The 16,001-nt window shown below is 34.8% G+C and overlaps 2 protein-coding genes and 1 pseudogene across 2 annotated transcripts; 1 reads left to right on the forward strand and 2 right to left on the reverse strand.

Moving 5' to 3' along the window:
- The first annotated feature begins 1,858 nt into the window (after window positions 1–1,858).
- LOC143607729 (uncharacterized) lies at window positions 1,859–4,055 on the forward strand. Its single transcript, XM_077083073.1, has 3 exons — window positions 1,859–2,108; window positions 2,292–2,403; window positions 2,955–4,055. Exons 1-3 carry the CDS (start codon window positions 1,883–1,885, stop codon window positions 3,136–3,138), a joined length of 522 nt encoding a protein of 173 aa, XP_076939188.1. The 5' UTR covers window positions 1,859–1,882; the 3' UTR covers window positions 3,139–4,055.
- On the reverse strand, window positions 3,624–8,959 carry LOC143607728 (ATPase 9, plasma membrane-type-like; annotated as a pseudogene).
- A 4,567-nt stretch (window positions 8,960–13,526) lies between these two features.
- LOC143607727 (ethylene-responsive transcription factor ERF003-like) lies at window positions 13,527–14,632 on the reverse strand. Its single transcript, XM_077083071.1, has 2 exons — window positions 14,498–14,632; window positions 13,527–13,893 (listed from the first exon to the last, which is right to left on the reverse strand). Exons 1-2 carry the CDS (start codon window positions 14,578–14,580, stop codon window positions 13,527–13,529), a joined length of 450 nt encoding a protein of 149 aa, XP_076939186.1. The 5' UTR covers window positions 14,581–14,632.
- Window positions 14,633–16,001: the final 1,369 nt, after the last annotated feature.

Raw genomic sequence — 16,001 nt, forward strand, 5'->3', positions numbered from 1 at the left:
GATCACAAGAAAAGGGTATTTATATTTAATATTTTGTAGCTACAACTTAATATATTTTGAAGGGAGGGTAACAATTTAATGAAATGCTAGCATAGTTATCTTATTGGAAAAGAAGCCAATATGGGGCATAAATGCATGGTTAAATTAAAAAGTAGTTGGGCAGATTGGATTGAATTGAATGAGAGCTAGGGATGTCCCTAGTTTTACGTGCCCCAATTAGACCTATCTGTTGGGCTGAATAACTCGTTTACACTTTGTATAATTGTATGCATGTTATCAATTCTCTGTTGCAATTAGCATTAATAACTTTAAACCTAGTCTGATTTGATTTCATACAAGAAAAAGACCCAACAATTAATGAGTCAGGTTTCGAAGCACACAAGGGTTCACTTCACTAGATTCAATAACAAAAAAAACAAAATAAATATCCCTATATATGTAACGTACAATTTTAAGAATTTTGAATGTCTACTCTCAAAATTGTTAAACCAACTCAAAATAATATCAAGCTATACTTGTGCTAGAAAACACAACAATTATAGAGACTGTTGATTACATATATTTGGGCTCTTGTGATGCTTTGGGGATACTACAATAGACAAGCCATATGGTTTTAACATGCAATTGTAGGGCCTACTTTTGACACAGCTACCGAATCAAAATCTAAAGAGGGGATGAGAATGCCGATGGGGGGTCATCTCATCCTCCTTATTATGTAACTTGGCGGTAATCTAGTTCTTGAATTGATAGGGTGAAAGCTTCATGTTATCATATGATTCCAATGTTTGTTGCCAAATGTAGTTGTACTTTGTGCATGAGTGGTTTGATTGTGTTATTAAAATATGTAACTATTGCATTAATGCTTAGCATACTAAATATTTATAATATTTCTAAAAATATTGTTAAAAATGATTTTAGACATTGGCTCAATCCAATCCAATACTTAAAAGCTACTAGTCTAATCAAGTGCATTTTCATTTGTTATCCAACCCAAATGTTTACTGTCGAGCTAAATGAACAAAGATCCATCAAAGAGGTTATTGCAATCGAGTTAGAGTAAAGAACCACTTAAATGAGTGCACACGCCAATTGTCAATTGAGTGGGGCTTCATCAATGATTTTGGCTTCATTGATTGAAAGATCATCTTCGATCAAATATATTGTGGCTTCATTGACGAAGAATTTATGATGTTTATGGAAAGAATCTTTGGTTTGTGTTTACGAGTCTTGATTAGGATGTTGTTGGAGATGATGAAAAGACAACATGAATTACGAAACAAATTTAACACGGAAACGATCGTGCCAAGCATAAAGAGTTAGTAAAACAATCTTAAATATATATAAGCGAAATATTTAAAAGCTCTCTGGTTATTTCATGTATTCTCTCAAGCCGCTAGATTGTTTTATTTGTAAATGGAGGGTGGTTTCATGCATTTGACCCGAATTTATGGGTATAAGTTTTACCAAACCCAGATAGCCCATAAACAGGTTATAACATCTCATTAAAAAAAATTAAGCTCACCAAATATTTGATATGAAAATCCTATAAAATAGGGATATACAAAAAATTATTATCCGATTTAAACAAGTATTATATATAATTAAGAAACAATTTTGTAGTCTAATAAATAAGCGGGTCATGAGTCTCACTAAACTCACATAACTTTTAAACCGGATTATAACATCTATTCGTGAAACCCTTTATTCCTTAAATTATAAATTATAAGTATATTATTAACTTTTTTTATAATAAATAAAATTATAGAAATGAGAAAACATTGAAAAAAAATATTGATTTTACACCGTGTGTACAAGCACAACCAACTATAATCAAACTACCAGATAAAAAAGGGAGCCTGGTGGCGTTGCCTCCGTCGTAACCATGAACCTGCAACCGGTTCCTCCGTCGCCTGCCGGTGAAGATGACAATAACATCACCGGTAGCAACTCTATACCGACTCCCGAAACCATAAGCCTGGTACCGGTTCCACCGCCACCTGCCAGTGAAGAGGATAATAACATGACCGGTAATGACTCTGCATCAACTCCACCAGTGTCACTCAGTTCTCAAGCAATTAGCTCATCCTCTTCCTCCTCAAATCCTCCAGGTATACAACTCTACCTACCTCTGGTCACCTGTTTTTACTACACTTTTACCTAATTTTGAGCCAATTGAACGTTTATTTGCTTATTATTGCATGTTTTATGAATTTAGGGTTTAAGCTTTACAACTCACTATCCTATCCTGAATAATAATAATATGTTTGGTTCTGATATGGTATCTGAATTAGATCCGGTGAAATTAACAGCGAGGTCACGCTTGTACGAGATATGTGCGAAAAGTCATTGGAAGCCTCCTGTATTCGATTGCTGCAATGAAGAAGGTCCGAGTAATCACAGATCGTAAGTTTCATCGACTCTAATTTCGTCTCAGTAATCGTCATTCCAGCTTTCAATATTGATTATTTGCATCACTAAAAGGCGCACAATCACAAGCGCAACCACATTTTCGACGTAAGGCTTAGATTGTGATGCGGAGTGGAAGCGATAAGATAACAGAGAGAAGTAATTCTTAAAGAAGAAGAAATCTTAAATTACAAAACATCAAATGGCAACTGCAATTAATATGTTAATTAATAACTTCAATTACTAAGCACGGCTAGAAAACGCGCAAAGCTAATTATGGAAATGTTTTATTGTTGCAAAACTTGAGGAGAAATTCTCCTGTGGTGGAATCGGAGGCTTAAATTATAGATTTTAGGCCACACGCACGATCTGGCTCGCCAAGACCTTTCCATTGACTGCTCATGGGCCCCGTAATTCTACTCGTAGCCCGAGTTATGGATTTTTTAAGTTTATGCTCTTCCTGCCATGTTCCCCCCTATCAAGCTGATCCATATAAAAGTCCGCTAAATCTTGGATAAGTTTCTCATTAGATTGTATACTTGAAACAGGTTCACTAACAAAGTCAGTATTGAGATGAAAGAAGGCTCAAATTCAAAGTTAGTGGTTGAGTGCATTGGCAAACCTCAGTTCAGCAAGAAAAGTGCAGCAGATTCAGCTGCTGAGGGAATCTTGTGGTACCTTGAGCATTTAAGTTATCCCAAAAAGGCTAAGCGGTCCAAGAAATCAAGGTGATTACTTATAATTTAGCCTAAGGTGATTTCAAATCGTATTTATCTAGGGCTGTGTTGTAACGTGCATGTTATTGCATTTCTGTGAAAACCATTAAAGGTTATCTTCAGTATAATTTAAGTAGTATCACTTCATCTTCCACACATTAGACATTTAGACTTCTGCCCAATTCAGTCATTTTTGAAATTGTGGCAGCCTGAAACAAACATAAGCACTTGAAGAACTTGCACATAGTTACAATATGAACAGTAAGGTACATTTCTACAGGTAGAACTGAGATTACATACAATGATGGTAACATGAATATAAAATCAAAATACAAAGCAATGGCTTTCTAAATCTTATTTCGCCAACTGCGGATCCTGTGTAATCGATCTCGTCTTCTTGACTTATTCCAACATCTCATCCATAAATTATATTGGATGAAACTAAAGCTGCAAAGTGAACCTTCATGAATAACAATGTACCTAAATCTTATTCTCTTTGCCAAAATCTTTACTTAGGCGAACTAAACTAATTCCACCTTAGTATTTTAATAATCTTATACAGTATAGTGCTGTTGAATCGTATCAATATCAAGACCCTTAAGCTTCACTACTGATTCAACATGCCCCTTTATTGTATGTAGCTCCCTCAATCTATAACAAGGTTATAGAAGAAATATAATAAGAATACAAATAATGATGAATTAATTTTTGTGAAATTGAGTTTATTAGTTATTACCTAGCCACTTCAGCCCGCTTCTTGGCTTGTTCTGCCAGCTCAGACAACTCCCTGTAGCTACTCTTATCATTAAAATATTCAGCCTGCTCTGGTGGTTGGAGCCCGTGGACTGTTCGTTGTTCCATGGCCCATTGGGCCTTCCTTTCACCCCGTCCATAGTCCTTTTTGGTAGTAAAAGCGGTCTAGTTTCTCATAAGATCAGAAGAAAGAAAAACCATTCAGTCAACTACGAGTTTACCATTCTTAGAAGTTAGAACCTAAGTAAAATATGTATTCTACCTTGTTTTGGAGATGATTGTTCCAAGCCCGGCCCGCCAATGCATACCGTATGCAGAACTTGAAAATATCTAGAGGGATATAGAATATTATACTATAAATCCAAATCACACCGGCCCATCCCCAACCAATTCCATGAATTCTTGCGAAATCCCATTTTGCATAGACCGCGATTAATGTAGCAATCTTCATCAAACAGTAATATTACAGATTTAGAATGCAAAACAACATTATAGCATAAAACTTTAGGATACGTAAGTAATACTCACCAGCTGTGCTATCAAAAAGGCTGTCAGAAGCAGTAAACCAGGTCGCTCAACGTATGACCAACTTCTTGACCTAGTGACAAAAATAAGTGCTTGACTCACAATGCTGACCTGGAGGTACAAAGCTGCTGTAAGCTCATAGTCGTTGTGTCTAATCGATCTTACACCAAATTTATCCTGTAACCAATTCCCACAATACAATATTATTATCACCATTAAACTATCATCTTAGTGAAGTAAATTTTTTTACAGTTATCTTACTGTAAAGAAGTCAGAGTCTTTTGCTAGCCAGAAGAAAATAACTGTCATGACAGCTAAGTAAGTCCCAAAAACAATCCCAGTAAGAAATATTTCCCTCAGTTTCCATGAATCGGGCATCGGTGAAGGTTTGACTTTATCCTTTGAAATGGTCATGATAGTTCCATCATTAAGAATAGCAATAATCAGAACCATGAAAGGCGAGAAGTCAAACTTCCAGATCAGCGCGAGGAGCATGAAACCTAGAACCACACGAATGGTGATGGAGACAGCATAGATGGTGTAGTTTTTCATCCTCTGAAAAATGGCTCGGCTAGTAAGTACTGCACTCACAATCACGCTTAGCCCAGGCTCGGTCAGAACTATGTCGGATGCACCTCGGGCCGCATCGGTTGCGTCGGCAACCGCGATACCAATGTCTGCTCGTTTTAGTGCCGGCGCATCGTTTACACCGTCTCCCGTCATTCCACATATATGTTTTCGTTCTTGTAACTTCTTCACAATTTCATACTTGTGCTCTGCATTTCTCAACCCCTTCTACAATTTTAGTTCTAAATCATTTAAAGTGTTATTAATATTTAATTTGGAGTAAGTTTTGCTTCTAGTCTCTGTGATTTGCCCCAAATTGGCAGCTACATCATTTTTATATGCCTGAGGCACACTGGCTTTGCATTTTGTTATCACTTGAGTCCAGCCAGGCTTTCCATTTTTCAGTTAAGTTGAGGGGTTTTAGTTTTTTTTTAACTGAGGTACAAGTTATTAATGAAGAAATATAGTAAATACATATATAATTTTGTAGCGGGGCATACCTTTTTTTTAAAGAAAAAAAAATATTTAAATTTAATGTATGCATTGGAAGATTGTACATGCGCTAATAACTTGTACCTCAATTAAAAAGACTAAAATACCCCTCAACTTAACAGAAAAAAACGGATGAAGTTGGATTCAAGTGGCAACAAAATGCAACCCATTATGTGGCAACGTGCCTCAGCCCTCAGGCAAAAAAAAACGATGTTCTAACTGACAATTTGGAGCAAACCGCAGGAACTAAAAGCGAAACTTACTCTTAAATTCGTGTACTTACCAGGAAAAACACCAGCAAACCCGTCAGCCTTTTCGATTAGCTCCTCAATAGGAATATTAGCAATAGATGCATCTTTGTGTTGTCCCAATAGGGATGAAGAGGGGTACATATTTGTCCCCATTCCGAGCCTTCGGCCCGTTTCTTTACCAATGGCTAGTTGATCACCCGTGATCATCTTCACATTAACACCAAGGTGTAGGGCCCGTCTAATTGTTTCAGCACTGTCGTGCCTTGGCGGGTCAAACAGCGTTAGGAGACCAACAAACACCCAAGGCCCGCCAGGACTCTCTTTCGTTTTTTCAGGTACCGTCTGCATACAACCACCAAAAATCACTTTCTTAGATCGGTCACAGGTCAATGGGTTGGGTTGACTTTCAAGTTTCAACCCGTTTGAGATTAAAGAAACTTGCCTGTTGACAGACAGCAAGAGAACGAAGACCGCGCTCAGCAAATTTATCAATGATGTTGAAAACCCTTTTGCTAGCATCATCTTTTAGGTTACACAGCTCCACAATCTGATAGATTTCAAGCAATTATATTAGTATCTAACCAAACAAAAGAAAAAACAAACAAACAACAAATAAATAATTATTAACCTGCTCAGGTGCACCTTTGCTCACTCGATGCCAATTTCCACTTTGATCTATATATGTTATCGCCGTTCGTTTATCCACAGGATTAAACGGTAGAAAGTGTACCACACTGATCCCCGCTCTTGCCTAAATTAATAAAATGGTGAGAGAAAAAAAAGACTAAAATGCCCCTAGGTGATGATTCAACAAACTTTTTAGACGGCGTTAACACTAGGGACTGAAATGGTTACAGAAAGTAATCTGAGACCATGATACGACAAAAGATTCATTTTGGACTGAAAGAGTTAAACATGTCAAACCTCACGACCGAAAGCATAATTTACTATATTTTTCATATATCATTGTTCATTACCTCCTTAGGATCAGCAAGCATCAATTGCATCCTGATTCTCCACTCTTGAAGCCCTTGCTCCCATTAAAATAACTGTATCTTTATCCATATCCTTTACAAAGACCTACGCACCATAAAAAAAGGTCATCACGTGATCTTTCTTGTTTTAAATTTTGACTTTGACTTTTGACTTTTACCTCAATAAGACTTTTATCAACTGTGAGCTTATTAAGTGTGAGAGTGCCAGTCTTGTCACTACACAAAACATCCATCCCGGCCATTTCTTCAATGGCTGTCATCCTTTTAGTGATTGCTCCTTGCTGTGATAACTTGTGGGACCCAATAGCCATTGTAACCGACAACACGGTTGGCATTGCAATCGGGATGCCGCCTATGAGCAAAACCAATAAGTTATCGATTCCGTTTCTGTAGCTCCTTTTCTGAATCGGGTACATCACCACTATTTCTATTATCAGCCCAACCGCAATCGAGCAAATACAAAAATTACCAATCGCTGTTAACACCTAACAAACAAACCCCGATGTCATCACAAGCGTAAATTTGGCGTTTACTTATCAACAGACTGGTTCGGGTTATCTTTTATTTCTAACGAGTCAATCCAGTAAAATAAAGAAATGTCTTAAAATGAAACCTATCAAATAGGTTAAGTGGGTCAAATAGGTCAAAAATCACCCATATTTGATGCACTAGTTATCTATTATTTAATATTTTTTTAATAAAAAATGTTTTGGGTCAAACAAGTCCAAATATGTATTTTTAATGCATTAAACCTCCAAAATCATTCTTTCATAATGTTAATTAAGTTAATGCTATAAAATGTTTGGCAATCATATTTGATGTTTAACGAGTAAACATTTCTGGCCAAACATGTCGAAAGTCCTAGTGTAAGTTTAAATCATGGAATCGCCTAAATTTTTTTTTTTTGGTCGAAAGTTTAAAATGTGGAAAAACATATTTTTAAATCATATTTTATGTACTAATGAATTATTCTAAAAGAATTATTATTTTCTTTTCTTTTTGTGAAAAACTGTTTCAGGTTAAACCTACCCCACCCAACCCATTTTGACCAGTTACAAAACTTATTGGGCCCGCACATGCTACCGTCATATAAGTACCTTTTGGAAGTGGCCGATTTGATTTGTGCTATCGACTAAGTGAGCCGCCTTACCAAAGAAAGTATGGACCCCAGTAGCGATCACAACAGCTTCAATCTCACCTTGTTTACATGTTGAACCCGAAAAAACACTATTACCAGGTTTCTTAGTTACTGGTAATGACTCACCGGTCAACGCAGCCTGGTCAATCTTGAGCGGGTCCCCTTCTAGAAGACGTGCATCAGCGGGTACAATATAACCAAGCTTAATGCTAATAATATCTCCTGGTACAAGAAACTCGGCTTCTGCTTCAGCCCATTTTCCATCCCTTAAAAGCTTTGTTTTTGGAGCTAAACCTGCCATTAATGCTGCTGCAGCATTTCCTGCATTGTTTTCTTCTATGAAACTTATGGTTGAGTTGATTAATAACAATGTTGTTATTCCAACAAAATCTTGCCAATCTGGTGGCTTTCCCTGCAATATTTATTTCACCATCAACTCATCATAATATATAAAAAATTAGAAATTAATGTAGAGGTCACTTCATATGCTAAGTGGTTTTAGTATGAAGTATCCTGGACGTGGCACGTGCATTTTGGGCAAGGTATATATGTGTCTGTATAACTATAAGGGTCATTGTAATCACACAAGTCGTTTATGAGCCAAGCATGGACATTTTGACCGCATTGTGGCAATTGGTTTACGCGTGTTTAAAAGAAATAGAGAGAAAGAGAGAGACCCCTCCGTTAGCCAAGACAATGGCCATAATAGCAGCGACTTCCATGACCCATGAAAGAGGATTCCACATAAACCCTAAGAACTTTAGAAATTTGCTTTCCTGCATGAGATAGGCATCATGAAATGAAAGCAAAATTATTAAAATATAAATTAAAAAAATAAATAAAAGTGAAATGACCTTTTTTTCCTCTAATTTATTTGGACCAAATATTCCTAGCCTTCTTTTGCCTTCTTCACTTGTCAAACCCTCTTTTGTGCATTTCAATTGATCAAATAACTCATCCATTGGCATATGTTCCTGTAATTAAATCAAACAAAATCAACATTTTCTTTATTAATGCTCAATAATAAATTTATTAAAAAAAATTGTATAAATGTCATACAAGATCTACAGTCTCCTTCATGATATCATCCCATGTGATGCCCTCACTCTCCGCCATTGTTGAGTTTGTGAAAGCTTTTGTGCAGGAAGGAAGAGATAGTAAATAAAAACTATAATATGGTACAGAGGTGGAATTATTAACTAATAGGAGATGAACTTAAGTAATATTATTTTACCATCACAATTTACATGAATGTATATATTATTTATACATACTTGTTTAGTTACTTTTTTAAACTTGTGGATGTTAATCAAGAGAAGACCCAACACTTTAGGACACTATATTTACGCATGTGCCAATACTTTTACCATGCATACTATCGAACCTTCAGTACTTTCTATATTCGTGACCGTATTTTTCTCTACTAGTTAATCGTACTTCGACTCTTTTCGGTCAAACCACGTGTTCGATTAATCAAAGGTGGGTCGTGTTATTCTCAACTTCTAAGTCTTTTCTAGTTTACGTGCATGATTTTAAACTTATGTTTATATTACACCATTACTATATATAACAAAAGTTAATGCATCAAAATGGTATATTTGTAATTTTGTATATCTTTATATTTAGCATCACGATATGTATCCATTCCTCACATATCCTTAATCAACTTACAAAGCAATCATACAAGATAAAATTATAAATTCGAGTGTCCGGGAAGTTTAACCAAGCAAATAGAATATTATACATGAAAAATCACTACTACAACAATCATCATACCCAGTATAATTTCACATGTAGAAAAATATTAGTAGGGTACGGGGAGGGAGGGTGGGATATGTAAGCAGACCATGCCTATAGCCAGCAGATAAAGATGCTACTTTCAGGGAGACCCCCAACTGCACACATGGTATGTGGACATGAAAAATATATCAGTTACTTAGAGTGCATGTATCTAGTATATATGAATATAAACAACCAAAACGATGCCCATATGAAAAGTACTAACAATATAACCGTAGTAAACTACCAATAACAGAGACAATGTAAGAAAGAATAATACTAATAGATAACACATCATATATGGAAAGACAACGACAATAGATAGCATGCAAAGAAACACTTATACATGAAAAATCACTAAAATCATTTAAAATTTAGTCTTTTAACCTTTGAAAGAAACACTTATATGATTCCAGAACTTTAAGCTATTAGTGTGAGAAATTTGTCACTTGTCACGATGCTTTTAGTTTAAAGCTTTAGAATCAAGTCTAGATCAATTTTCTAGCCAAATTGTCATATAAGTAGTTTAATTGTTTAATACGGTTATTTCAACAATTTCTCCTTCCAAACAGATTTTGATTTTAAACACACACACACAATTTACTTAATGCTTAAGAGCATTCTCATCCTATCCCTTAAATTTTTGTGAGGGAAGTTTGTAAATTATAGGGTAAGGTTTTGAGTGGTTGTGAGTGTAAATTATAGGGTGGAGAGAGAAAAGATAGTGATTTTTTTGTAAATTTTAGTGATTTTATGTAAATTATAGGATGGAAAGAGAAAATTGTAATGATTAAAGTATAAAATAATATTATTTAATTAATCAATAAAGAGAAATATAGTTTTTTTACTGTAATTATAGAGACGAGGAGATTGAGAATTCTCTAACCCTATAAGTTGAGTTGCCTGACAACTTTCAATTTTCCAACAATTTCTCTATTTTTAGGTTTTAACATTTTGTGAACAAAGACAATGCCCAGAAAACTTGTCATAACACAAATGTGGAGATACTTTAACATGCACGTGCAAATGATGGGCAGTATTCTGCTCACATGTATTGGTGTTGACTGAATATGAAAATACGACAAACGTAACATAGCATGTGCACCAACTTGAAACTTTATGGAAACTTCCTAGCGGTTCTTAATTTATTTGTATGTGTAACACACTAACACGACTCATGGGCTACGGCATAATTTAGGTATGAAACAAAATAAAGGTTTTTATATACTTAACTAGCTTTTGAACCCGTGTATTACACGAGATTTATCAAACGATAAAAATAATAAGGTTCGTTATTTCAATTGTAATTCTCAAAATACTTATGAATTAATTTAATGTATACTTAAGGGAAAAACAAACGGGTAAAATTACTAAAATAGCATGGGTTTTGGAAACGTTGGGTGTGGATTTGCAAGAAATTTAAAAAATGTGCTAAAGTTACGCAGTTGGTCAAACTTCAGGTATGAAAATGACACTATGTTATAATTCGCTTGACAAAATGATTATGACCCATAACCCATAAATATCTAGAATGAATGAGATGAGAGATTAGAAATTATGAGAAATGTAAGCTTAACACCTAAGCTTTAACATTTTCTTTTATTAGTATTGTAAGATTAGATTATATCATATCTATTTTATTAAACATGTTAGATTGAATAAAGAGTAAAGTGTCATTTTCGTCCTTTTGGTTTGACAAATAATGGGAATTTAGTCCAAAAAGTTTATTTTTTGCATATGCACCCTCCACATTTCTCAATTCTTGCCAATTACATCCAAATCACTAACATCGTTAAATTTAATCGTTAAGTCAGGGATAGACATGTCTTTTCACTATTTCTTTATTATATGAGTAAAGTGCCAAAATAGTCCCTGAGGTTTGGTCATATTTGCGAATTTCGTCCAAAAATATTTTTTTTACAAGTGGACCCTCGATTTTTCCCAACTGTTGCCAATTTCGTCCAAATTGTTAACTCGGTCTAAATTCAACGTTAACTTATGAGTGTTACTGTCCTTTTACATGTTTGTTTACATTATAGTTATTATGTGTTTGTTTGATGACATATATTAGGGATGAGCTCGGTACCGTACCGGTACCGAAAATCCTGATCCCGAAAATTGCAAATGTTCGGTACCGGTATTTGAGGTAAAATTCGGGAAATACCGGTACCGTACCAATCCCGAAAACTCAAAACCTTGGTACCCGACGGTACCAAATTGGTACCGGGTACGATTTTGCTCATCCTAACATATATAACATTTCACGATTCCTATGTTTGAATCCAATATATTATCCGTTTGCTTATTCTTCTTTATTTTTAGTCATATAAGGGTTTAGCTCAGTGTAATAATAGTAACAATGTAAACAAATATGTAAAAAGAAAGTAATACCGTTGAGTTAACGTTAAATTTAGACCGAGTTAACAAATTGGACGAAATTGGCAACAGTTGGGAAACATCGAGGGTCTAATTGCGAAAAAAAATATTTTTGGACGAAATTAGCAAATACGACCAAACTTCAAGGACGATTTTGGCACTGTACTCTTGTAATAAAGAAATAGTGAAAACACATATCTACCCCTGAGTTAATGATTCAATTTAACGGAGTTAGTGATTTGGATGTAATTAGGAAACGTGGAGGGTCCATATGCAAAAAATAAACCTTTTGGACTAAATTCGCATTATTTGCCAAACCACAAGGACGAAAATGACGATTTACTACTCTTGAATAAATAAATCGGTGCATAATGGGTAGATAATTAGATATGTAGAACACAACCTAGTCAAGGACGATTATCACGAATCTAGTGGTCGCAAGTCATAACGACTTGCTAAACAACATGACGAATCTAGGAAAAAAAAACAATTGGAAATATCATATTTACAAATACCAACGCTAAAAACATAGGTAATTTTGCATTTTAGTTTAGACAATGTACGCACTTTTTTGCCGGTTCACTCTCACTCAAAGCATAGGCCTTTAACCAAATATTAGACTACCTACTGGGGTTTTTAAGATTTTTTGTTTTAGTTTTTAAATACTAATATATAACTTGGTTTTAAATATGAGGTTTTATCAAATAAAAATTAAATTAACGTTTAACTGTGAGAATTAAATAGTGTAATTATATATGTAACATATTGTATAAATAGTGTATTGTATTTACATCATAGTGTAATTATGCTACGATGTAATTGCATAATTACACTACTTGTACGTATAACTACACTACTTGATTCGCACGGTTAACACGTTTTTTTTAGTTTGTATGTTAACTTTCCCCTTAAAATATAAATTCAATAAAAGGTATTACAATGTGTACTATCAAGTAAATTAACATAAAGTTATTAAAAAAAAGCTTATTAGTTATTTTAAATAGTAACGGGACGTTATGAATGATAAAGATTAACATCATGTAACTATTATATATAAGTGATCTAATTAGAATACTTTTAAAACTTCGTTACTATTATGTGACAGTAGTACACATTCAGCTAGTATTAGAATGTCAAGTGGTACGTTCAACATTCCAACTTTAACTTTTTAATAAGTTTGATGCGCTATTGATTACATCAGTGTGTTTAACTCTTGTTTCGACATGTCCAACTTTCTAGATTCGTAATAAGTTTAATCACACAAGTATCATTGAGACTTTCTCTAAGAGGTGTTTCTAACTCGCAATAATGTGTTTAAGTTGCTACATTGAGTGACGTATCTGTCGTTTATGAGTGATTACTCCGTTATTGGCACGATGTTTGGGCTCATGTTGAACCTTTTTACTCGAAACGTTTATTTGATGAGGTTTCATTTTACACTAGTATATGTATTAATCAACTTACATAACTACATATGTAAGATAAATAATTTGTATAAAATATATAATTTAAAATCTCATTAACGGTTTCAAACAGAACAGAACTCAAATGTCCCATAATCAAGCAGCTCCTCAATCATTTCTTCTACATATTCATCTTCAGGAGACTTGCAATGCTCTATTTTGTCTGAACAGGGAGACTGCTGTCGGTTTTGTTTATCGTCTTTGTTACTCACCACTGTTTTCTTTGATAATTCAAGAGATGCTATGTGGCATTTATGTAATTTAGCTCTCAAAGTTGCGGACAGTAGCTTTGAAGAAGCCAGCCGCGACACTTCTGCGTCGTAAGCAAAATTTGTTCGCGCCCTTGTCCAGCACATTAGTCGAGCAGCTTCATCGTACGCCAGTGCTGCATCCTCTGCTGTCTCAAATGTGCCTAACCATATTCTTGTTTTCCTGCTCACATTATCATACATAGAACAATTGTTAGAAGATAAGACTATTAATAAAAATGCTAAACACCCAGAAAACTTGGTGTCACAATTTTAGCGAAAGCCAGTAATTTATCACGGAACAAGTGCGCATGAAATGAAAAAACCAATCCAAAATAACCTAAGTGAAACAAAAACTGACGGTTGGGTTCTATGTTTTCATAAAACCAACTTTTGGTTCAGTTTCGGTTTTGCATGTTAATATAACCGAAAAAGCCAAACCGAACCGAATTTATAGGATTTTATTTTTTATTTTGAAATTTGAGTAATGTTACAAAGTTCAATATAAAGTTTAACTCAAATACTTTTAGCACAAATATATATTATCAATTAATTATAGTCTAACAATAAAGTTTAGGTCCAAATTCATTATTTTTTGTCAACTTTTGTTTTTTCACCCAAAATTTTTAAGCCCAAATGACAAAACTGAAAGAGCTGAAACCAAACCCAAAAACCGAAACCAAGTGGTTTTCAAAAACTGACAAACCCGAACTCGCACCGACCCATGCACACCCCTTTCGAACAGCTGGTGTGTTTTAAACAAGTGACGTAAAAGATTAGAAATTTACAAGAGAGGGTGGCGAATTTCGGAGACCCAAGATCCCCAATGCCGCTGACGAACTCCTCTGTATCGTTGTTGAGATCTAGCCATGGTGGTTTGTGATAACTGATCGGTCGCAAGAACACTTGATGGGCTGTCGTGAAAGTGTTTGTGATAATGTCTCAGTGAGAATACCAAAACAGGACTTGTGTCAGTGTGCGGCTTGTCATCTTTATAGCGATTTTGGTCATGTTGATTAGTAACGTGGATGGGTCCCTGACTTATACTAATAACTTTTTAAATCCTGATGGAAAGGAAAATGACAAAATGTTAAAAAGTATGAAGAATCAACATACCACCAACTAAATTGTTTTGTGATTAAATTAAGAATTGAAATATGTTTTTGGATTAAAATCAGGTGAATGTAGTACAAAACAACCATCGACATATGATTTATGTTAGATACTAAGGACATGCCTCACGTTTAACATCCTAATAGTAGGAAACAACCCATGTGCATGTGCCTAATTGATAAGGTCAGGACATAAAATGATACCACATTCGATGCACATTGTGATTTTATTTTTTAATATTTTAGTATACGATACACTACGTATTAGGAAATTTTTAATGGGTGTGTTCGTCTTATGTGGAGAAGAGATAAGGGGTGCACGCTTGTGTGACGATCGAGAGAGGGGATAGTCGTGAGCTCTATTTGTGCGGGTAGGAGCGGACAATGTCATTGTAAAGGAGAGGGGATGCTCGTGAGCCCCATTTGTGATGCTCTTATAATCATCATCGTCTTTAGAGTATTTATTTTGAAAACGCTATCATTATGATATGTTATAAAAGCAATTGGGACTATTTAAAATAAACAAGTAGTTCTACCCATGCGTTGCGGCGAACCAAGTTAAACGCATTACATGTTCAAAAGACACCGCACGTACATAGCGACATATACGGGCAGGAAGTCGATTGGTATTGATTCGATTCACGACGGTAAAGTTTTGTGGCTAAAGTTGAAAGTCTAAAGTTTCATAGTAAAAACCTAAAACGCTTGTAGCCATAGTTGAAAGTTTAAAAGTTTCTAAATATTTAAACGCGTAAGATTTTTGTGGTCAAACTTGAAATTTTAAAAGTTTCTAAACGTATAAAAATGTAAATTCTTTATGGACAAAGTTTAAAGGATAAAGTTTTGTGACAAAAATTTTAAGCTAAAAGTGATATAACAAAAGTTGAAAGAATAAAAGTTTTATTACCAAAGTTGAGAGCCCAAAAAGTAAAAATGTTTTAGTTTTGGGCTAAAAAGTTAAGAGGTGAAACTTTGGTGGCGAAAACCGAACTTTGAAAGTTGATTTTAATACATATAATAATTTGATGAAGTAGTAGCTGTGTTTTTTTTAACGGCAAATTTCATTAAAAGAACTTTTAACGGCAAATTTCATAAAAAGAACTAGCGGGAAACTAACAAAAACCCCAAAACAAACAGTCAACCAAATTGTAGGGGTATGGTACTAAAACCCGGTTCTACG

Source organism: Bidens hawaiensis, unplaced genomic scaffold (genome assembly GCF_021521415.1).
Source record: "Bidens hawaiensis isolate Kalapana, Puna unplaced genomic scaffold, B.hawaiensis_p1.1 tig00085872_1, whole genome shotgun sequence".
Taxonomy (NCBI): domain Eukaryota; kingdom Viridiplantae; phylum Streptophyta; class Magnoliopsida; order Asterales; family Asteraceae; genus Bidens; species Bidens hawaiensis.

What these genes read in the sequence shown, in the direction of transcription:
- LOC143607729 (XM_077083073.1), top strand. Translation starts at nt 1,883, where the DNA reads ATGAACCTGCAACCGGTTCCTCCGTCGCCTGCCGGTGAAGATGACAAT. An exon ending in TTCCTCCTCAAATCCTCCAG is followed by an intron (nt 2,109 to 2,291) that starts GTATACAACTCT and finishes TATCTGAATTAG; the next exon opens with ATCCGGTGAAATTAACAGCG. An exon ending in GGTCCGAGTAATCACAGATC is followed by an intron (nt 2,404 to 2,954) that starts GTAAGTTTCATC and finishes TACTTGAAACAG; the next exon opens with GTTCACTAACAAAGTCAGTA.
- LOC143607727 (XM_077083071.1), bottom strand. Translation starts at nt 14,580, where the DNA reads ATGGCTAGATCTCAACAACGATACAGAGGAGTTCGTCAGCGGCATTGG. An exon ending in GAAATTCGCCACCCTCTCTT is followed by an intron (nt 13,894 to 14,497) that starts GTAAATTTCTAA and finishes TAATGTGAGCAG; the next exon opens with GAAAACAAGAATATGGTTAG.